Below are 24,022 nucleotides of genomic sequence, written 5' to 3'. Positions count from 1 at the left end.
ACGGCTTCCAAAACACAGGAATGGGATTTTACAGCTTTCTGCAGCAAAAACAAAAACATCTGCACAAAGAAAGAAAGAAAAGTTTGATTTTCTCCATGAAGATTTGATTTATTGTCGTGTTGAAAAAGAAAACTGGCAAGATGGTCTCCAGTCCATCTTTAATTTATTAAGGATATTGTTCCACAACAATAACTCACTATACACGTGAGATAAACACATAAACAAGATCCCAGGAGGCAACATTGATATTTACAGTTTCTTTGAATGGAGGTTGCAATATTTTCCGGAGCTGGTTATCAGTAAATACATTTTCTAAGATGGGAAATCAGTGGAAGCTAAACGCTGGGAAACATCGTCCGTGGTTTGGAGGTTTGGTAGCGTCTCTAGAACTCTTTCTCCTCTCGGGAGTTTGAACATTGCTGAACTCGGTTGCTGTGGTGAAGGCAGCCTACTTACCACTGAACTTGAAAGGCTACGGGTTTGAAGAACCTCACAAACAAAAGGCTGAGAGAACAGACGAGTCTTATACCAGCGGGGGGACGTCGGGGTCGTCCACGAACCCGTCAGAGAAGCTGCAGTGACCGGCGGCGGTGGGCGGAGCCGTCCTGGACGCCTCCAGCGGTCCTTCTTCGGCGCTCTGGCGTCGCACGATGTTGGCGAAGTCTACGGCCGCGTGCTTGCCGGGGTCCACCTCCAGCCTCCCAGGTCTTCTGTTCAGACATCAGGGAAGACTAAAGTTAGAGACGACGACGGCTTCGTCTTCTTCTTTCAAGACTTAAGGAAGCAAAATGACTCGGCACGCGTCTGGATGGAAGTCGTCTGTACAGAGACTGTGTATCAGTGAAACTTATCCTCATGCAGCAGTTCTTATATCTTCAAACTAAAATATAATTTTGTCTTTTCCGTCTTATTTTCCGTCTCGTCAGTCATCATTCTGTATTAAAGGTACAAATGAAAGTTTGAATCCATTGATTGAATGATTCGGAAAATGGGCCGTTCCCCATATACAGTAATGGGTACTTTTACTTTACGTATATTTAAATGCTAATACTTTTATACTTTTAAGAAAGCTTGCAGGACTTGCAGGGCTTTTGTAAAAGAGTATTTCTACACTGTGGTATTCCTACTTTTTTACTTGAACTTCTTCCATAATTTCCAACGTTGATGCTGAATCTGTTTACGAGTAAACTCCACCAGGAAACCAGAGCGTTGATGTCGAGCAGAGATTAAAACGTCTGACCGGCGTTTCATCTCCATGTTTACCTGCCAGCCAATCAGAAGCAAGTATTTCCGTGGCCTCGGTATAAAAAAACACAAATCAAACGACCCCGACAATTGCATGTCGTTTTCATGGAAAGACTGGCGAGGGGATGAAGGGACCTGTGAGGAGATCGTCACTGAAGCGCATGCACACTTCTAATCTCTTTTGCTAGCAAAAAAAAACAACCATCATAATCTTTTTTTTTTTTTTTTTTTATACTTTTTTCCGGCTACAAAAAAAAAAAAAAAAAAATTCTGGGTGGATATATATATTATTTATTTTTTGGGTGGATTTTTTTATTTTATTTTGCTGGCGGTAATGGGCTTCCATACATTTCCGTTAAAAACCTAAGACGTGGCGTTCACGACAGTCATCGAGATTCATCGTCGATATCACAGGGCCCCAAAAAAAAAAACCTTCACCACGTAGGATTACATTTTGAAAGAGCCGTCTGTGACTCAGCTGTTTCTTTAGGTGCATCAACTTCCGAGCAGGAACACGTGGCTGTAACCAGAACTCCTCATACATCAATGGTGAAAACACACTTCTAGTGAAACTACATGCTGGTTTTAAGGTGTGCAAAGAGGTTTTAGTGATGAAGAGATCCGTGAGCATGAAGGAGACGAAGCGTACACAGTGTCTAATTAAAGAAATAAACCAAACCACAGTAATTACAGAGCACGAAGCAGCACCTGAAGCTATTTAAAGGAATATGTGGACGCTATTCCATGTTTACCTGACGGACTCTCCCGAGTATCTAACGACATCATACGATGGAGAATCACAACATCTTTAAACCGGCCCGGAGTGTAACTGAGCGTCAGCTTTCAGTCTCCAGAGGTGAGACGATATTAATGAAATGTGCTGATTTTCCAGGAAAGAGCGAAGGCAATTATAAAGTCCTCTCCTGCAGAGCGGCAGCGGGGAGGAGCCGCTTCATTACTCGGAGCTTCCTGACACTTTGTTTATTGAGAGGGGAATAAAGCTGCCGGAGGACGAGCGCGGACCTCCGGCAGCTCTCCGGTCAGCGCGGTGAGAGTCCCTCTGCAGCAGCATTACCGGCTCGGCGGGAGAAAAGTGTGAAAGTGACATCACCTGCTGCTAGAGGAGGAAGCCAGCGTCTATTCTTAGTGATGGATACGTTGAGTGAAACAGCGTTTTAACTGCTGCTGCAGCTTAAAGACAAGAAAGAACATTCAGGACACGACGAGGAGGTCTCAACAGCTGCTGGATTCCTTTCAATGTCAACGTACGATTCACCGATTATCAGCTGGTTAATAAAATGTCAGTTAATAGTCAAATAAATCTTGTTTTGTTCTGTTTTGTCCGACCAACAGTCCGAAACCCAAAGATATTCAGATCACTGTGTTATATAACCGAGAGCAGAAGAATCTTCACATTGGAGACGGAATCGGGTATTTGGCTTCAGAACTGATGGAGAAATGTGTTCATTGACTCTGTGCTGGAAATCATTGGATTACACACTAAACTAACTAAATCACTGATATGTTCCCTTTAATTACACATCGACCTTTTAAAGTAGATTAAATCATTGGGTGACTACAGAGACGTTTTATTCTCCAACATTCTGAATTATGTATCTCTGTAGTTGACCTCTGTTGACCTTAAGGTGGCTCCATTGAGATATCCTCAGTTCAAAATACTGGAATCTAAAAAACAAACAAATGTAGCTCCATCTCTGAGAAGCTTCACCCCTCTGTGTCTTAACTCCTAAAACCTCTCAGTTCCCCGTTGAAATGATGCGTTCAGGGCTACTTATTCTCCCAGAGCAGGTCTCATGATGAACGTCTGATGGACGGGAAGACAGAGGACAGGACGACGGAGGACGGGAGGACAGGATGACGGAGGACTAAATAAAACAGATTTATTGACAAAAATAACAGTTTTAAGTTCTGCAGGAACTATATACAGTTGACCTCTGACCTCTGACCTCATGAGACATCCTCTCAGGACACGTTTCGTTTTATATTTCATGATCCAGCTCACACACACTGCCCTGCCTCGTGTCATCAAGTAAATACATGTTAGACCGCGATCAAGGCCCTCAGATCCAGAAGCTGCATATAGAACATCATGTTGGTGAGCCTGGGGTCAGGGGTCAGAGGTCAGAGGTCGCTCTTAATCACGTCCAAACGATGCAACAACTCACCCGTCACCTCGCCGCGGAGCAGAGAGCAGCGTAGCGTTCGTCTCCGTGTGTTTAATTTGAGGTTAGTGAGGATTGAACCGGTGGCTATTCGCTGTGTTTGATGGTCTGAAGGACGAGAAGCGGCTCCTGCCTCATGAAATGGTAATGATGACGATGATGATGATGATGATAGCGTGGTGAAGAGCCCGTCTCCAGGCGAGGACACGGAGCAGAGCTCTGTGGACTGATGTCGTGTCGCCGAGAGGTGAAGCTGCTCTGAGCTGTAAATATTCCATCGTGTTGAGTCATTAAATCTCACAGTAAACGACGTCCTGCAGGACCGAGCAGCTTCAACCATTAAAACGCACCCGCAGGAGCGAAGAAGAGCAACGGGACTGAACTCTTCTTCAACAACAATCACCTCGCCCGTCTGCGTTGCGTGGAGGGATAATTCATTTGTGATCAATAAACTTTTGTGTTTTCTTGTGGCTGTTTATTATGTTCATGAAGCTTTTAGGGTACATCATCTGAGAACCATGAACGTCTGGACGACACTCAGACACACTGGTTTGGTCCAATGAGGTCACCTTCTTATCGCTTATCCTCCTTTTCCTCCTTTGTGCGACTCCGATCGGATCAGGTTTAGTGCTTTTCTTTAACCACACAGACAAGAGGACCAGGACCTGAATGCAGCTATTACGTTGTTGTCTTGTTGAAATGTTGTTTGAAGCAGAATTACCCCGTACATCCCATAGTGGGACCCAGCTCCCTCACTGGGATACGGGTCACATTCAAGAATAGATATGAAGCCTCGTCCCCCCCAAAAGAAAATCAATCACAGCAGCGAGAGCCTGAAGCTGAGCGTGAGGATCAGCTCTGGTCGAGGTCATCAGCGTTCAGAGCGCATCGGCCGATGCACAGATATTCATGCAGAGCGTTGAATATACAACAGCATCTGTAATTAGGACAACAGGGACCCGATGAGCCGGAGGACTTAATGTAAGAACATTCAACTCAAGGCCAAACAAAGACCAGCGGCTCGGCTAAACCAGAGACCGACACACACACACCCGGCTGTCTGCCGGTCGCTCTTTATGCCTCAATAATATCACAAACTTACTGTTTTATCTCCTCATAAAACTTATATAATCACCAGAAACAGTTTAACTTCAGACTGTTTCGTGGGAAGACGTATCTTATGTTAGGTTCAAGTCTTTACCTTCATTGTTTTTGTTGTTAGAATAGATATTTTTGTATAAATGCTCGCTGTATTATAATAGAATAAAGACGGTAAAATGAGGACTAAAAGAAACCATATGAGACGAGAGCCTTGACTCACATCATTACAGGCTGAGATGAGGAAGCTGTGCATGAGGGTTGATGAAGTCAACGTGTTAATTGTCCTTCCTGTCCACACGTTATGAGGTTTGTCTTTACCGTTTACTGTCCCAAGGCGAGCTGCCGCCGCCGCCGCCGCCGCCACCGCCGCCACCGCCGCCACCGCCGCCACCGCCGCCACCGCCGCCACCGCCGCGTCGGGTTTGACTTCCTCCGGGCGGACGTGAGACGGTCTTCGTCACTTTGATTTCACCTTCAGCCTGAACAGACACATCAGAGGAGGAAACGTTGTTCTTCAGTCTCTGCTCTCAAACGTTGACCTGTGAGCCGTTCGCCGTTCGCTCGTGTCGGAGGCCGTGTGGAGGATTAACGGCAGCAGCTCTGACTCTGCAGCAGCAGCACCGGAGTCTCTTTATTGACGCCATAAATAGTTCCTTCATTAAACCTCAGAGCACCAACGGGCCCGTTCTCGCTGGAGGGAACAAAACAATCACAAGAAAACCAGCAACAGCCTGAAGTTCATGAGCTGATCTGAAATGTAACGTTAATGAGATCTTTAACGTTTTGCTTCAAAGAAAATCATCAAGTCTTCACTACGTCCCCTTACAGGATGCTGTTGGACAGGAATTGAGGGACAGATGCCACAAATGTCCCCAAACTGGACTCAAACCAGGCTGGTTGCTGTGTTTTAACCTCGGGGCCTGAACTGAAGGTGATCTGGCTGCTTTGAGAGGTTTTCTAGACGGACTCTGGTGCTCAGAGACCAACACGATCAACACAACTTCCTATTATCTTAACCTTTCGAAGTAGTGCTGATCGCTTGTGTTTTTTAGGAAAATAACTTTTCGTAAGATATACAACCGGAGCACCAGACATCACCATCTTTAAATTCATGCTGCAAGTGTGGCTTAAAGTTCAGTTTGCATTCAAACAAACTGCACTAGCTGAACGTTGTGTGCAGCCGTGCAGCCGTGCAGCCGTGCAGCTGTGCAGCTGTGCAGCCGTGCAGCGTGTGCAGCTGAGCAGCTGTGCAGCTGTGCAGCTGTGCAGCTGTGCAGCTGTGCAACTGTGCAGCTGTGCAGCTGTGCAGCCGTGCAGCGTGTGCAGCCGTACAGCCGTGCAGCTGTAGTTGTACGTACTCTGGGCATGGTGAGGACCAGGTGTCCCGTGGTTTGGGACCTCTGAGCCGTCGAGCTGTCGGGCTTCACTTCGGCCGGCAGGACCATCTGAAAGATCTGCAGAGTAAATTATTCACAACTTTAATTAGCGAGATTAATGCGCTGATCCGGCACAGTGTGTCAGACGGCTTTAATCATCAGCGAGGTCTTTTTTTTTTTAGGAACACTTTCCAGAAAAGTCGTGCAGAGAGAGACGAGAATAGCTCCGACTGAGAAACGGCGTCCATCAATCACCGGAGCGAATCCTAACGATCCACGCGGGACGAGTAATGTGCATTCAAAAGATTCATTCTATCATCTACTTCCATTAGATTATGAGAGTGAATCTGGGGGAAACCGGGCTAACAGCAGGAGGAGGAGGAGGAGGAGGAGGAGGAGGAGGAGGAGGAGGAGGAGGAGGATGAGCCCCCCCCCCCCTCTAAATGACTTCATATTCAGGAGGAACTTTAAGGCCTGAGTTGATGTATGACTGCGTCAGGCTGAGCCGCTGGCATAAAACATCCTACGCTAGCAGCCTGAAGTGGAGCCACTCAGGACTCCAAAAGAAACGATCACACCTGTTGGATTAATGTGCGGCTGAATACCGGTTTAATCCGGCTTTAACGGTCTCTGAGGTCCGTTTGTGGGATTCAAATTCTCCACACACGTGTGTGTGTGCGGACTGACTGGGGTCAGACGTATAACAGACGAGCACGCACACGAACAACGCGTACGCCGTTTCCTCTGTAGCTCTCAAGAGCCAGCAGCAGGCGACACGATGAGGACAAGATTACGTTTAACGCGAGACACACGAGGCCGCTTTCCCTCCATGCTGTCGCTGTAAAAGGTGAGACGAGACTGTAAACAGAGACGAACAGCACAAAGGTGATTCAGGGCTGGTTTCCGTCTTTGTGCGGACACACAGTGTTGGTGGAGAACCTACAGAGTTGTGTGGTCACGACATGCAGGACTGAGACTCAGTCAGACTCACGCAGAGCGGGAAACCAACACCTGACACCAAACAAACACTAACTCCACTCCTGCCGACACTGAATCGTTCCACTTGTGACAGGAAGCCGGTTCATCTTCAGCTGCTCAGTTCTTGGAGTCACCAGGCTTAAAGAAACACAGAGCGGCCCTCTCGCCCTGCTGGACAGCTGACATTTTGGGGTAAAAATAAAACAAATGACTTGGCAGCAGGTGTAATAAACTCCCTCCATGAACGTGTCAGAAACACGTCTGATGACTCAGCAGCTTCTCGCAGCCGTTTATTTGCTCTAAGTCTGACTCGTCATCCATCACACTTCTCTCTGCCCCCCCCCCCCCCCCAAACACCAGTCACTGCTAATACTGCTGACACGTGAATATGTGAGGAAGCAGAGAGTGACACTACAAAAGGTAGACGAAGGAGTTTTAGCCAAAAGTACAGTTTTTGTTTCACCACATATTGAATTATTTAGTGTGTTAATAGTTCATTTAGAGCATGATTCCATATATATTCAAATATAAGTGGACGGATGCACATCGTGTTGGAGCGGCATTGGAACGAAGATAAAGACAAATTCACGCATTTCACAAAGAGACAAACACACCCATCCGCTGAACCTTCAGGCCGATAAGCCACGCCCCCTCTCCGGAGCGTCCAGCGCGATGCACCGCGAATGAACACAAATAGTTCACAAATAGTTCATCGCGTTTGGTGTGAACACACTTAAACACACTTAAGGTGTGTTCACACCAAACGCGATGAACTATCTGTGTTCATTCGTGAATAGTCGCCGGCGATACCGAAGGATGTGAATCGCGTTCATCGCGTCATTCACGATGAACGCGATTCTTTTCTCTGGGGACGTTTCCTGAAGAAATACACGTTCAAATAAAACTAAAAGTTATTCCATCTCCATTCTCCACCGGATGACTTATTAGCAAAGTGAAGACTTGAAGCGGTTTTGTCTTTGCGTTCAAGAATTGAAGGTACAAACTCCATCAGGAGTAAGAAGTCTCATCCTAAAAGGTTCTAACGTGATGCAGTAGGACCTCCACAGCGTACCTTTCCTTTGACTTTGACTCTGGCGTACGTCGGCTGGACGTCCACGTCGATCAAGGAGGTGTCCATGTGTCTGAGGGGAGAGGTGGAGGTCATTTAGATAAAGAGGTGGAGCAGTGAGGTCTGCAGGAATCCGCTGTCACACGTTCTACACCTGAACTTCAACCAACACGACGGGTTTGATGTTTCCAGCTCGAGTTATTATCATCCATCATTTACATCAAATGCAAATAAAGAAGAAACCGACATCGACATGAAGCTAAACAGAAACAACCAGCTGTTAGCCGTTACGTACAGCAAGCAGCTGTTTGACATGAACACAGCTGGATGAGCCACAACTTCATCAAATAAACCTGATGAAGAGCAGAGATATGGTTAGAGACCTCTAACATAAAGCCTGTTGTGCTGTTATATCATATCCATTGTTTCCGTACCTGTACACTTCCAGGTTTAACACAATGGTGTTGTTGTCTTCATCTTCAGTGAGAGAGAAGTCCAGCCTGTAGAAGAGAGGAACAAACACAACGAGCCTTTAAACTAACAGATAGCATCACAGACCTGATGATGTAACGAGATGAATCAAATACACGTCCTCAGATCACAACATGAGATGTGCTTTAAGGCCTCGACCCTGTGGCCTCGCTCTGGATATCAACCTCTGAGGGAGGAGACTGGGGGGGGGGGCTGTCTGAGCTGTTCCTCCAGGAAGGAGGTGACGGAGGTCTCAGGTATGAAGGACGGAGAGAGGAAACGGTTCTCTTCATCGCTTTGTGTTTTTCACCAAAACAACACTGAAGCGTTGAAGTTATTGGATGTTTTCTGCTGCTGCAGCCGAGCGGATTGTTTCCTTCAGTCAATCACAGCTGGTACTACTGTTACTGCAGTACAAGTACTAATACCACAGAGTAAACATACTGCAGTACAAGTACTAATACCACAGAGTAAACATACTGCAGTACAAGTACTAATACCACAGAGTAAACATACTGTTACTGTCTCTGAGTTCTTACTTGGGCTCGTTGACGTTGAGGACTCGTCCTTCAGCAGTGATCAGCGTCCTCGGGGCCTTCGGCTTCTTCTCCTTCACCCTGCAGGGAAACAGCAAAGCACAGAGTGCAGACTGTAGTGAGAGTGTATATATATATATATATATATATATATATATATATACATATACCTCTAACAGACACATGATTCACAGTCTTCTCTTCACCAGCAGCAGCGGCTCCGTCAGCCACACGACAGCAGGTAAACGCTTCACCTCCGTCCTTCTACTGAAGCCGCTGAGCAGCGGAGGGGCGGCCATGTTGGAAGAGCCTTCGATCTGCCGAGGACATTAAGTCGGTGTTCTCGTTGGAGCAGAGGGACCTGTGGTCACTTCCTGGTTTAACAGGTCCAGTACACCACTGAGGTCATCTCTCTTATTTCACTTTTCATGCAAAGAAACAAACAAATCTATTCGTTCCTAAAGGAACCATGAATAGAGGCCGAATCACCTTTTAGTTCATCAAAAGATGTTTTATTTCCCCGGATACAATTCAAGGTTTATTACAACATGTTGGTCTCATTCTGAAGTGTCTTTGTGGCGACTCAGATCAGTGATTTGGATCTACAGACGACTGACACGATTAAAGGGTTAAATGACGATTCAAATGTATTTGCTGAACACGTTGTGGCAGATTTTGGAGTGACGCGTTAGACAGCGCTGTCCACCATCATCACCATCACCATCATCATCACCACCATCACCAACATCATCACCATCATCATCATCATCAAAAGAGGGAATATCTCTATAGCATCAATTCTGTTCTCTCATCTGCGCTCTTTTAGCAGCCGGTTGGATTTAATGGACTCAATAACGATGGACACCGGTTTCATTTTGTGGAATACATGTGAAGCCTGTCAGCCATTGAGGTGTATGTGTGTGTGTGTGTGTGTGTGTGTGTGTGCGTGCGTGCGTGCGTGTGTGCGTGCGTGCGTGTGTGTGTGTTGGGGTGAGACAGAGGGCAAGTATCCACTTTGAAATATCAAACCACACGGATCACCTCCATCACTCTGCCTCCCGGTTCAAACGGCACAACGTTGACTCTTGGAGGTCAGCAGCTCCATAAAGCCTCTCCTGTAACTCCTCTTTCCTCGTTTCCTCCCAGAAGAGGGGGGGGGGGGGGGCAGGGCGTCTATCAAACAGCTGAGTCATGGAGACGTCGGTGGTGACAGCCTCTGCTTCTGAGTCCAGAGCTGAGGACGATCTGTTCGGACGGCTTTGAGGAGCTTTAATCCTGCAGGACTACGATCACCGGAGAGAAGGACCGTCGGGGTGCAGAGAGAGCCGTCTGCAGAGCCTCTGTTCGGTGTTTGGTGGTGATAAACATGAGGACCGAGCTCACACCGCGTTTCACCCGGACTCAGCTTCAGCTGCAATGCAACGTGACTTAAAGCTGCAAGAATCCCCGAACATGAAAGCAGACGTTTCTGTAACGTGAACGCTGTGTTTCTACTCACAGATGCTTTCCGTAGGTGTAAGATCCCGTAGAGTCATTTTCTCATAGACTTCTACACAACCAGAGGAGTCGCCCCCTGGTGGACACTAGAGAGAATGCAGCTTTAACACGTGAAGCATCGGCTTCACTTTACATAACTGGAGGTTGCCGCCTGGTTTAAACATTCAACAACATACCACACGTTATCTCCCGTCATTGTTAACCTCCACCCGTCACATCTCATAAATGAACTGCACCCATTTATCATCCGTCAGCTTTCCTCGACCTCAAAGCTTCTGCTGCGTTTTCTTTCTTTCTTGTTTTCTGGGGTTCAGCTGTTGCAGACTGCAGGCTGGATCTGCTGCTCGTCCTCTCAGAGGAGCCGAGCGGCCGTTAAACACGAGGCGTCTCCCGGCTGCCCGTATCACGGGATCCACCTCGAGGGCACGAATACAAATTCATCTTTCTGATAATCCAGCGACTGCACGACTGCATGCATCGAGTCAGCAGCGCTGTGACAGGTTTAATGCGTGGACCGCGTGCAGGCCTGGACGTGCTGTGATGTGGATTAGGAAGCGGACCGTCGCCGCTTAGCTTTCACATTGTGACATCTGACTTCTTATCAACACAAAGGAGGTTTATTTTGCTCCTTAGTGAGGTTTTTTTCTGCAATTCCATTTAAAGTAAGGACGCTGGATGAAAGAAATATGAAGAAACAGATATTGGATGAAGTATTTTCACCGTGTACATTTACTAAAGTACTATTTATTTTACTCTACAAGTGTTTGCAACGGCGGTTCGTGCCGGTAGCTGCCTTGTATTTCGCTTCATTTCTGTCTTTATGTGTTTATTGTTTCCCTGTTCATCACTAATAACAGCTGACAGAACACAATGAAGTGTGAGGACCAACCAGACAGACCTGCCGGACCAAACGCCACCAAACCGCCCCAGAGAGGAGAGGGAGGAGAGCCCAGATGGATGCTAAGCTAACCCAGCTAGGACCTGAGGCTACTCCACTACCCAGCATGCTCCTGGGTCTGTCTGGTTGGTCGGCTGCTTAATCCTCACGCTTCCTTTATAGATGTTGATGAATGTATTCTGTCATATGTCGTTAGTGATGAACATGGAAGTGTGGCTAACTTCCTGGGAGCAGCAGGTTGATGCTAAAGTCTGAACCGACCCTGAAGTCTCAGAGGAGCTGGATCAGTGCTGGAGGCTTCATGGTTTTATTGCTCCACAGATGTGTCACACGTCAGGTCTATTTCTCTGGTCTTTTATCAGCGTTACGGTCCCGGCTTCATCTACAGAGGCTGGGCACTAAATCAAGAGCGATGCTCACAAAACCCTCAGACCAATTAAAAAACTTCTTTTTCAATGACAACAACTGCAAACAACAAAAAAGTTAAGGTCAAAAAAGACAGCAGCCATCAGAGAGATCCGTCCAGCACACCGAAACACACTCATTCAGGATCGTCGGGCTCCTCCAACGTCACAGACGTAGAAACCAACCTCGATCCCCTCCGACCCTCTGAACCTGCTCACGTCTCCTCTCACAGAACAGTTTGTTCTGAGCCTGAAAGCTTCTCATTAACCCGACAGATGAACCCGGACTGAACGTCCCGTCATCTGTTCCTGCTGACGGTCCTGTAGAAACGTCACACCGGCAGCCTCCGGTGAAGCCGACGCTTCACGTGTTAAAGCTGCATTCTCTCTAGTGTCCACCAGGGGGCGACTCCTCTGGTTGTATAGAAGTCTATGAGAAAATGACTCTACTTCTCTCTTGATTTATTACCTCAGTAAACATTGTAAACATGAGTTTATGGTCTCAATCTCTAGTTTCAAGTCTTCTTCAATACAGCATGATGTTCATTTAGTAAATGATGGTCCATTTAGAGTCACACAGACCATAAAGCAGGGGATGCTTTAGGGGCGGGGCTACACAGTGATTGACAGGTCTCTACCAGAGACGTATACGGCGTCTCTACGTCGCTCCTCCTCAGTCCAGATACGATCACTTCCTGTTCACTGGTTGCAAAAAAAACCAAGATGGCGACGGCCAAATTGCCCTAAAACATCAGTCCATAAACCAATGAGAGACGTCACGACGACTACGTTCTCTTCTTATCTACAGTCTTGTGGTTTTTACAAATATCCAATATCCAACATGTCTCAAGTCTAAAATCAAACATTAGCGTTCACAGCTATCCAGTCAGGAAAACTCACTTTATTTAACATCTACGGAAGTGCTGAGTCAGTCAGATTAGCTTTAAACGTGTCACTTTATCTTATTATGTGTTTTTATTATGAGGGTAGATTGTTCCTCACGTTTGTTTTGGAGCATGAGCGCCGGGGTTGTGGTGAAACTGATCCTGAGTCAGTGTGGGAGGCCGCCTGATCGGCTGGTGTTGTAGCGACACCAAGTGGCCAAGAGAGGAAACTACAACACTCCGCCTCAAGTCTCTGATCGATCGAGAAACAGATTTTGTATCATGTTGGTTGAAGCTGAGGCCTTAAACACAGCGAGCACTCACTTCTCCTTCGTCTTCTTCTTCTCCTCCAGGTGGCGGTGAGCCTCCAGACGAGACTCGGGCGTGAACGGACACGGCGTGTGCCAGAACTCCTTCTCCCGCCGCTCCTCGTCCAGGTTCTCCTCCACCTCCTGGTTCTCCTGGTTCTCCTGGTTCTCCTGGTTCTCCACCAACGCTGGGCTGCAGAGACGGAGATCCATCAGTGATGGTTTAACCCTCACCTGTATCAGGTCCGTGTGGGTTATTTCAACTCCTTATGGGGCAGTTTAATACATAAAAATACTAAAATTACACCAATATTTCTATTTATTTTTCTAAAGTTTTCACTTTGGACTCTAAGAAAAGTAGTTTTTTAGTTCAATGATACAACGACCTTTGAATAAACTGAGCTTTAGAGACCTGACTTTACCTCAACGAGACTCTTTCCTCCTCCTCTCTGTCCTCTTGTGTTTATTTCTATCGAACTTTCTCTTTTCACCTGAACTCAAACTGGATGTAGTGACAACGTGAGAGGTTTCCACCGACTTTTCTTTGCTATTAATAGTTTTTCATAGTTTTTTTGTTCCTCAAATTTGTTCACTTTCCCAAGTTATCATCTCAAACATATTAGATGTGTTTCTATAAAAGGCTTTCTTTGTCTTTTTACTCTCAGCTGCTCTCAAAGAGAACAGCCTTCGTCACAACATCACACCTTGACCCTCTTATGAACATCGTGGTCTGTAGCGCGAGCCGTCAGTGGGCTGTCTGTGACTTCTGCTGTGCAAAGGATTGTGGGTATTTTGGCATGCTATGTATTAAGACATACTGAATACATAGTATGGTAGTATTGTAGGATGGAACGCACCCTGAGACTTTAAGTCTCTAGTACGAGTCAAGAGCCCCCCACAAAAAAAAAAAGACATCCTACATTTCCCAGAATGCAACAGGATAGCGCCTCTCTTTAGCGACGCTTGTACTCACGCGGCCGCGTTGATGTCAGTGTACCAGCGGCCGTCGGAGCCCGGCTTCCTCTCCTCGTCTCCTTTCTCCCTCAGCGCCTCCTCTTTCTCCTCTCCTCTCCTCTTCAGGTACTCCTCCTCCTGCTCCCACACTCGTCTCCTCGCCTCCTCGAGGCCCCGAGAGGCCCGAATCCTCTCCGACCGGCTGATCTCCGTCCCGTCCAGCCACTGAGGACGGAGACAAAGACCCATATAATGTGATCCAGGTTGTAATAAAAACAATTATCCCGTTTCTCCTCTTCCTAATGTTCTCCTCTTCCTCATCATCTTCAACACTTTTAAACAACTGTGTCTGTAGACTAACGTCCATCAGCCTGTTCTGTCTCTACCTTGTGAATCTTAAACATTTTGTCTTTGTGGATTCTTCCGGTTTAAACTCGGGCGGTTTAGTTAAACTCACCTTGAGCTGAGGCAGAGCGGCCACCACGTACTGCCGGTAGCCCTCGAACTGAGCGCAGGGGTTCCCCACCAGGAAGAGCTCCGTGAGGAGGACGTTGTGCCGCAGAGACTCAACGCTGCTCAGGAGGCCCACGAAGTTCACCGTCAGGTCCAGCTTCTGGAGACTCTCACAGCCTGAAGACAGGACGCAACACACACACACACACACAACCACACACGCACACGCGCACGCGCACGCGCGCACACACACACACACACACACACACACACGCACACACACGACTCAATGAATAGTTAGTTGCAGCCCTGGTTGGAACCCTCCAGCCAAAACATACCTTCGAGGTTTTCAATGACTTCAATGTTGTTCAAGGCCAGATTCAAATACTGCAGCTTCTTCAGACGGCCGACGTTCTCTGGATGAACCGATGAGATGAAGGAGATGTTAAACGAATGATTGGAATGTGTCAGTGTGTATTAAAGCTGTGTCATAGCTGCTCGTGTGTTCCCTCACCGATCCTCGGAATGAGGTTGCTCTGCAGGTAGAGGATCCTCAGCTCTCTGCACCACCGGTCCAGGTGCTGCATCCTCTCGATGTCCTGCTGGTGCAGAGAGACCTCCTCCAGGGAGAAGATCTCACACTCGTTGTGCTCGGCCCGCCGGCGGACCAGGTCCTCTGTGACTGGACGGACGCAAACGTGACATAATAAGAGAGAAGAAGATATTTAATACGCATGAAACCACGAGGAGGGTCGCTCTGTTTCTACAGCAGCACTACCGTTGTATTCACTGACGTTGTTACTGATTATTTTGACACAAATGAGTCACTTATTTTGGTTGAAGTCCAACATAATCTCTCCAACATTAATCATTGTTCACTTTTTATCACATACATCTACAACATGAATCTGATTCAACGCTCAGCTTTTGTAAACTGAAGTTTGAAACTTTGACTATTTGCCACGTCTCTTATTTGATTAAAATATATATATATATATATAAATATATATATTTATATATATATACACTTCAAAGAGACACAAACTACCACAGAGACACGACTACAAAGAGAGACAACAAGACTACAAAGAGACACAACAGTTCCACAAAGACACAAAACAACAACAAAACAAAGAAAACGAGAAAAAGCTTCTTATATTAGTAATAATAGTAGTTACGTCATCACTAACTAGACCTACTAACTCATATTATTTAGGAAATATAAAGTTAAAGGCATCATTTAAACATAACGGTGGTTAACAATATAAAAGCAGAATAACGATAAACTCACTGAAGACCATCTTCTTCTTCTTCTTCTTCTGTTGTTAAAAGCGTTACTGTAGAAACCGACCTGGTGCTGCGTTCATGGACTGTGGTAAATAATACAACTACAGGTTAGTTCAACTTTTACTCAACTTTTGTATTTCCCCACAACCTGTAAGTAGCGTTCGGTGTGTTTTAACTACACTACAGAACATATGATCAGTCGTAATGCGTCACGTTTTACCAACTGATCAGCTGCTTAGCATTAAAATATATAATATGCTAAATATGCAATTATCTATAGATGTCAAACAAATACAGTGGAGCAAAAGAAGATAATGAAATAGAATAATATTAAATCTAACTAAACAGTAGTGCAAAGATTTAACCAAACAAACAACAGAGTAACATAAAATAGTAAAATAAATATGGTTTAACATAGAAATCGAATATATAGTTTACGAAGCGCACTCGAAGGCAGCACCCCGGCGATCCTCTCTGAAGCTTTTGTTTTGAAGGTGGCATTGCGGAAGTTGTTCCGTTAACCCACTTTTAGAGGAGACAGAAGAAGATGACGGTCTACAAGGCGCTCCACTGTCAGTTAACGTCCATCATGGAGGCGCTGACCGGCGCCGCGGTGTCGGAGATCTGCGAGCTGGTGGACGAAGGCTACGCGGTGTTGAGGCTCGAGATCAGCCGGAGCCACAAGGAGAACCAGGACCTGAGGAGGAAGCTGGGGCTGATGGAGAGCCTCGTCGACCACCGGGAGCACCGCCGGAGGACCGTCGGGAGGTTGGGCTACGGAGGGCTGGAGGACGGGGGGAGCTGTGTGGACTTCACTCCCGGTGGGTTTTAGTTTGTTTACCCCACAAACACTCAAGTGTGTCCGGCATTTACATTTCGGTGACACACAGACCTGTCAGTGAACGCACCACCGTTTTAAACGAACTATTCTTAAATTGTTACTTCACTGAACCAAGTTCATAGAAGATAAACTCGTATCAATAAGCGTCACATTGCTCACACACAGTACAGTATGTGTACAATTACTGTATCATAAGTAACATGTGTACTTATACACAGCAGTAAGTACTCTTCTTCATCCAACATGAAATAAATCAATATTAATGTTGTTTCTCATGCAGAGCGTTCCTCAGCAGCAGCGGGGCCCAAACAGATGAAAGTAAATCTCAGAAGAAGTGGACGAGTCCCCGTGTCAGAGGTCACGACTGAGCCGACCTCGACCTCACAGGTTGGTTCTCTCAAACACCTCGTCTGCTTCAACACGTTCTCTCTGTGTGAGGAAGGGCCGCCGAACGAGACCACCAGGCTCAGGGGCCAAAGGGTCAGAGACCCCCCTGACCAACACCTACAAGAGGTCACTCAAACAGACCCGAACCAGCGAGGAAGAGACTCAAAGATGAACACAAAGAGACTACAGAGAGTACAACGCAACTACAAAGAGATGCAAAGCAGCGTACAACAACAGAAGGGGCAAAACAACCACAAAGACACACATTGACCTCAAAGAAACACAAAACAACTGCAAAGAGACACAGTATGACTACAAAGAGACACAGTATGACTACAAAGAGACTCAAAGAGACACAGTATGACTACAAAGAGACACAGTATGACTACAAAGAGACACAGTATGACTACAAAGAGACTCAAAGAGACACAGTATGACTACAAAGAGACACAGTATGACTACAAAGAGACACAGTATGACTACAAAGAGAGAGAGTTGGTTCTTTTGTTTAATAATTGTTGAGTTGGTTGTTTGAGGGAAGGTCAACAGTAATTAGCTTTTGGTGAACGAACGTATAAAAGAGTTCAGTGTTTATTTTCAGCTGACTGTCAATAAAACTACGATGATATAAATAAGATATTCGTCTGTATGACCTGGAACTGTTTTTATGGATTAACGGGACATTTCTTGTGTTATTTCTGCTGGTTTGAAAGCATCACCGCAGCCTTTAGTCAGCGTGAAGCTTTCTGCTGGAGTTTGGTGAATGAATGTTACTCTTTACGTGACGTCGAGGTGTAACGTCTGTAATCATTGAAGTCTATCAGAGGTTGATGATTACGTTCTTCTCTACCTTCAGGACTCTTCAGCAGCAGCAGAGGAGCTGAAGGACCAGGATGTAGTTCTGATAAAGGAGGAGTCGGAGAAAGAGGAGGTGAACGAGGAGGACGAGGAGGAGCTGCTGCTCAACGAGGACGGTGAGAGAGGAGCGACTGTAAAGTGAACGTTTATTTATGAACCGGCTACGATGTGAAGATAACGTCTTTATTCACCACAGCGTCCTCTCTTTGAAGGTTGTTCACCGTCATCTCAGTGGAAGCTACGGTCACTTTACTTCTGTTTTATTTCAAGTCTTTGATCTTTTATATGAAATTTCATGCACCGCAGTTGCAATACCAACTAGTGTCCACCAGGGGGCGACTCCTCTGGTTGTATAGAAGTCTATGAGAAAATGACTCTACTTCTCTCTTGATTTATTACCTCAGTAAACATTGTAAACATGAGTTTATGGTCTCAATCTCTAGTTTCAAGTCTTCTTCAATACAGCATGATGTTCATTTAGTAAATGATGGTCCATTTAGAGTCAAACAGACCATAAAGCAGGGGATGCTTTAGGGCGTCTCTACGTCGCTCCTCCTCAGTCCAGATATGGTCACTTCCTGTTCAGTGGTTGCAAAAAACCAAGATGGCGACGGCCAAATTGCCACTTGAGGCTTCAATTTGAAATGTACAAACCAATGAGCGACGTCACGACGACTGCGTCCACTTCTTATCGACAGTCTGTGGTTTCTATGTGAAAACAGAGTGTTTGTCTCACTGTGTTTGTGTTTGTTTGTTTGTGTGTCTGAAGGAACAGAGGTGCAGCTGTCGGACAGCGACGACAGTGAAGAAGGGCCCTCTGGGATGACGGTCCACTCCGCAGCCGCCACCCTGAGGCTGTGGGACCAGAACAGCGACGGGCCGTCGGAGCACCGGGGGACCCACAGTGCACCGGGGTCTCCGGGCCCCGCGGGCGCCGCCGAGAGCCTCTCCTCAGACGTGGCGTTCGACCTGGCCTCGGAGTCGGACTGCGAGACTCCGTCTGCGGTCCGGACGAGGAGGCCCTTCCTGTCTGGGTCCAGGGGAAGCCCCGCCTCAGAGCTCAAACGGGGCGCAACCCTGATCAGCTCCCTCCCCTACGACACAGACCTGGATCTGTGCTCCTCGTGGACCAATCAGGGCCCGCTGGGCATGGCGCCCATCCACCACCGGTCCACGCTGCCGGACAATGTGTCGGACCTGAACGTCGCCGGTTTCCCCGCGGCGTTTGGCCTCGGCGTCTCCCAGCTGGACCCGCTGGAGCTGAACCGGTTCTGCAGGGACGGCAGGCGCTTCATCTGCAGCTACTGCGGGAAGTGCTTCACGTCGTCCCGCAGCCTGGAGACGCACGTGCGCGTTCACACGGGCGAGCGGCCGTACAGCTGCGCCCAGTGCGGCAAGCGCTTCACGCAGTCGGGACACCTGAAGACGCACCAGAGCGTCCACACCGGGGAGCGGCCGTTCGCCTGCCAGCACTGCGGGAAGAGGTTCGCCGGGAAGCAGAACCTGAGGATCCATCAGCAGAAGCACCACACGGCAGGGCCCAACACTGTGGTGTGACCCGCTGTTATATTTATATATATATATATATATATATATATATATGGTACTGTAAAGAATCCACTCTGACAGACCAGAGCCTCACTGCTGTTACTGAACTAATCCTTTAAATAGATCTTTTTTTATGTGGAAGGCCTTTTAAAGAACTCAAATAGCTGTGACTGTTGTAACCGTCTGAACTTTGGTAGAAACCTGAGACGACGCTCAACAGGACGACCACGTGACGCAGATTCTAACTCTTACCTCAAACAGAGCGACGGCACAGAGTTCCTGTAGAGAACCGACCGCCTGTAAGAAGCGTGTGAAGGTTTTATTTGGTTGGTTGTAAATCTGGAATTAAAAGCGTGCGATGTTGGATGAACAGTTTGCGTCATTCGCGCGCGCGCGTGTGTGTGTGTGTGTGTGCGTGACTCGTTTCATCTTCTCAAATATGAAGAATTGCTATTTTTCTATCTTTGTAAACTGAATCTTTGACTTTTTTTGATATTTCTGGGACTTTTTGTCTTTATTAGTCGAACATTCACATTCAAATCAACGTAGCATGATGGTCAGAGTAGCGGCCATTTTTTTATTTGCACCGTTGCCATTGCGACCGCTGTAGCGGGCTAACGTCTGTATCAACTCAGCAGACTTACTGCGACTAAAACGAGCAGTAGAGTTTTAACGTTATGAAGCGTAGCGAGTGGAGTTAGCAAGCTAGCTAGTGTACCGTTGGTTTGCTAGCTAGTTTGCTAATTCCGCCATGTATGCTAGTTATCTAGCTAGCATGCTAATGCCACCATGCTTTAATGCTACACTGATTACATACATTTACAAGAAACTGATAAAAAAAAAAAAAAAATAGTTTAAAAAGTATGAATATTTTCTGTGTGAATTATAAAAGAAAACCTGAAATCTAAGTACTGGAATGGGCCTAAAACATCCAGTACTATTCATCAGCTCACTGAGGCTGTGCGTCCTGTGTGAGTCTGTGTGCGTCCTGTGTGTCACTAAACAAGAGAATCACAGACGAAGGCCTTTCACACAATAGAAGCTCAGAGAAACACCAGCCGACTGGTCCCACTAACAAATACACTCACACACTGAGAACAGAAACAGCTGTTCACTGTTCATTCAGCAGAAAAACACCGAGTACACAAAGGACTTACAACACAAACACACACCTTCAAATATACAAAGGCTTCACTCAAATCAAGTTATTTTGCTTGAATTTCTTGATTTCTTTGGTATTAGATTATCAATATCTTCCTAAATAGATCCGGTATTAGAGCCGATAGGCATCAATCAGACACACGAGAGAATAGATTAAATAAACACTGGGTGTGTTTGTTTGTTGTTGCTCTGACAACAGCTTTAAAGAACCCAAAAACATCCCGACTCATGTTGGTCACAACAATAACAACAAGCTCTTATTCTGAAGTCGGAAGTGTTATACCGGAAGTGCGAGTGAGAAGGAAGTTGTAAAAAAAAAAAAAAAGAAGAAAAAAACGTTGGTCGTCTTTGTAACGAGCGACGGGAGCAGAACTTTAACATCTTAACGGGTTTATAGTCGGCGGCTCCGGTACCGACGTCATTCCAGAGCCTCCTCGGAGCTCCGTGTTGCCCGTTAAGAGGGGTCCCGGTTGTCATGGCCGTCCTAAGCAGCAGAGCTCTTCACGAGCAGCTCTCCATCATCATGGGCGCCCTGACCAAGGCGGCGGTGGCGGAGATCTGCGAGGTGCTGGACGAAGGCTACGCGGTGCTGCAGATGGAGATCAGCCGGAGCCACAAGGAGAACGAGGATCTGAGGAAGAAGCTGCACCTCATCGAGTCCATCGTGGTCCGGGGGAGCCTCGGCGGGGTAAAGGCGGCGGTGGAACCGGAGCTCGGACCGGTCGCGGAGGGCGAACAACAGCGGGCGGAAACACCGCAGCAGCACCGGGACGGTGACGGAGGAGACACCGCTGATTCTACCGGAGGAGTCGTGGTGGTGGTGCGGGAGGAGGTAACGTAGACATCGTTTATCTTTACCTTCGTTAACATCTCTTATTAATTACTTTAACCAGAAGTCCACTAAATGTGCAAGTTCATTTCTGACAGTTAAAGAAAAACAATAAGATAAAAACTGGATAAAGCCTCCTGTAGAAATAACAGACCCGGTCAGCTTTTCAAAATAATGACTTGGTTTTTCAAAATAATGACTTATCTCAAAATAATGATTTGATATTTAAAAATAATGACTTATCACAAAATAATGAAAAGCTTTCTCAAAAATATTGAATTGCGAAAGTTTGATTATTTTTAGTGGAAGTTATTTTTAGTGACCAAGTTGTTATAAAACTTTACAATAAAGTGGTAAATGGTAAAAAAAAAGAAAAGCCTATCACATAAATGAAACCCAAAATATAATATTTACAATCACGTAAGACAAAGAGCAGCAAGCCGTTTGACTGGAGCATAAACATGATTAATAAATGATCAAAATAGTTGCTAATTACTTTTCTTTTGATCATTCAATCGATTGATCGTTTCGTCTCTCAGCTGAATGTCTGGAGGAAAAATAAAAATAATATTAAATATACCACTTAGGATCATCAACAAGATCAAGTTAATATGTAAACAAGTGAATGCAGACATTGTTCCCTCATTAATACAATTTACAGATTTTCCTCAAGATGGAAAAACTCGATGGCCACCGTACATTTAACTTCTGTCTTGATAATATTTCAGATTTATTTTTAAAGTAGAATGAAGTCACTTCATATCGTGTCATTATTCCCTGATCTCGTTATCTTGAGCTGAAGGTCAGAGATTCCTGATGTTATCTTGAGAAACCTAAAGGTCTTTTGTTCTTTTTTGATAATTAAAGTGAGATTTTGAGATTAAAACAACAACAACAACAACAACAACAACAGCTCTCAAGTTTCCAGACAAAGGTGCAGATGTTTTAAATTCATCTCAGAGGCTGGAGCTCGATCTTAGAATATAATCCAGTGTTATAACCGTCCCTGATGTCTTTTTAATTAAACCTTAATTTAACTTGCTAATCACGTCTCAAGGGACATTTTATCGTGATGAGTTTGCATGTTATCCATATTTCCTGCGTTATTTGTTATTTGTAGTTAATTAACTGAAGATTATGATTAATCGAACGTGAGTATTGTTGCTCATAAAGTCTCGTTACATCGTTTCCAGCTTCCAGACGTGGTGTTGATCAAAGACGAAGACTCCGACAGCAACGACACCTTTGAGGAAGGTGAGTGTTTGTCGACGCGTTGCTGGACGGGTTCATTGCTGCGATGCACATCTGTTCATCCCAAATATTACAGACTTGAACTGGTCTTGCAGGAAGTAGATTTTTCAGCGTTTCTTCTTTTCTTCCAGATAATAAACCGGCGGCTGCAGCCAGAGAGAGCGTCACGTCGCCGCCCGGCGGCCGGAGCACCAAGAGACGCTGGCCGGGAGGAGAAGAGGCCGACAGGAAGTCGTCCTCCGAGCCGCTCGCCGAGAAGAAGACCGTGACCGTCTACAGTCTGGACTCTCCTCGCAGCGAGCCGGGCTTCTCCGGACAGCTCGGCGGCGGCGACTACGACGACATGGAGGCCGGCGAGTCGGTGTGTTCCTACTCCTCACACGTGGACCCGGACGTCCAGCTGGTCCACCAGGACTGCTCGCTGGTCCCCCCGAGCTCCAACAGACAGACGTATTTCGGTAACAACTCTCTGACCGAGTCCCCCACAAACAGAGAGCTGGACCTCAGCCTCACGTGGACCAAACAGTCGAAAGGCCACGTGACCTTTTCTCAGTTTCACCAAAGCGAGAACCTGGACGGCGACGCCTTCGGGCTCAAGATGGTCAGCGTCACGGGCTCCATCTCCACGGACTGCCAGCTGTCGGAGAGCAGCGGCTCCGCGTTCGAGTACGACGACGACGTGATGAACTTTGGCCACTACGGCGACGGGCAGCCGGGCGCCCGGGGGCGGCGCTTCGTGTGCGCCGTGTGCGCCAAGACGTATGCCACCACCCAGAACCTGGAGGTGCACATGCGCATCCACACGGGCGAGAGGCCGTTCTGCTGCAGCCAGTGCGGCAAGAAGTTCACGCAGTCGGCTCACCTGAAGTCGCACCTGAGCGTCCACTCCGGGGAGCGGCCGTACGGCTGCACGCTGTGCTCCAGGAGCTTCATCGTCAAATACAGCCTCAAGCTACACATGAAGAAGTGTCACGACACCGTCCTGAGCGACTGAACGCTCTGTAAATAAAAAGGTTTTAACATATTTATAGAGATATTTAAAGTGTGTTCTGCGTATTCATCAGTTTTTAATCAGACATTTAAAAAATCCAAACATGATTCTTTTAGCTTCTGACATTTGATGACTTGCTGTGAACAGAACAGAACATTTAAGGACGTCACAATTCTTAAAAATCAAAAATGGAATCTAATTTATCCAACGACAGGTTTCCTGATTCTGGAATCAAAACATTCTCTTGAGCTCCGTCTCTGCTGTTGATACGTCTTCAGTGTAAAAAGCACAAACACTGTACGAGTCACGCGTCTTTCTTGGTTAATAAAACTAATCGTGAAACTGTTTTTGTATCCGTTATTTCTTGTAAAACAACAGATTGTAACATGTGTTTATGGTTATTTAATCCCAAAGTTTTAAGGATAAAGATCAGCTGTAGCAGTAAATGGTATTTTCTCGTTAACTCAGCATCAGTCTAAAGATATAGTTATGTATCTGTGTGCATCTTTTAA

General features: G+C 46.4%; 3 protein-coding genes across 3 annotated transcripts; 2 read left to right on the top strand and 1 right to left on the bottom strand.

Annotated features, from left to right (window-relative positions):
• Positions 1 to 413: 413 nt before the first annotated feature.
• Positions 414 to 15,724, bottom strand: dnaaf11 (dynein axonemal assembly factor 11; the record flags this gene model as incomplete). Its single annotated transcript, XM_079172907.1, is given in 14 exon segments — positions 414 to 710; positions 4,848 to 4,889; positions 4,939 to 4,966; positions 4,969 to 5,008; positions 5,888 to 5,983; positions 7,956 to 8,025; positions 8,387 to 8,452; positions 8,963 to 9,040; positions 12,967 to 13,143; positions 13,924 to 14,129; positions 14,362 to 14,534; positions 14,696 to 14,773; positions 14,872 to 15,039; positions 15,709 to 15,724. Coding segments are annotated over 14 exon segments (1,425 nt in total). The 3' UTR covers positions 414 to 523.
• A 467-nt stretch (positions 15,725 to 16,191) lies between these two features.
• Positions 16,192 to 19,535, top strand: LOC306706527 (uncharacterized protein; the record flags this gene model as incomplete). The annotated part of the gene is made up of 4 exons (XM_079173651.1): positions 16,192 to 16,465; positions 16,766 to 16,872; positions 17,729 to 17,846; positions 18,500 to 19,535. The coding sequence occupies 4 exons, from the start codon at positions 16,192 to 16,194 to the stop codon at positions 19,285 to 19,287; spliced, it is 1,287 nt and encodes a 428-aa protein (XP_079029777.1). The 3' UTR covers positions 19,288 to 19,535.
• Positions 19,536 to 20,764: 1,229 nt separating this feature from the next.
• LOC306705913 (uncharacterized protein) lies at positions 20,765 to 23,855 on the top strand. The gene is made up of 3 exons (XM_079172789.1): positions 20,765 to 21,271; positions 22,462 to 22,522; positions 22,651 to 23,855. Exons 1-3 carry the CDS (start codon positions 20,915 to 20,917, stop codon positions 23,511 to 23,513), a joined length of 1,281 nt encoding a protein of 426 aa, XP_079028915.1. The 5' UTR covers positions 20,765 to 20,914; the 3' UTR covers positions 23,514 to 23,855.
• Positions 23,856 to 24,022: the final 167 nt, after the last annotated feature.

This window comes from Pholis gunnellus (genome assembly GCF_910591455.1).
Source record: "Pholis gunnellus genome assembly, chromosome: 14".
NCBI lineage: Eukaryota > Metazoa > Chordata > Actinopteri > Perciformes > Pholidae > Pholis > Pholis gunnellus.
This window is presented reverse-complemented; position numbering and strand designations above follow the sequence as displayed.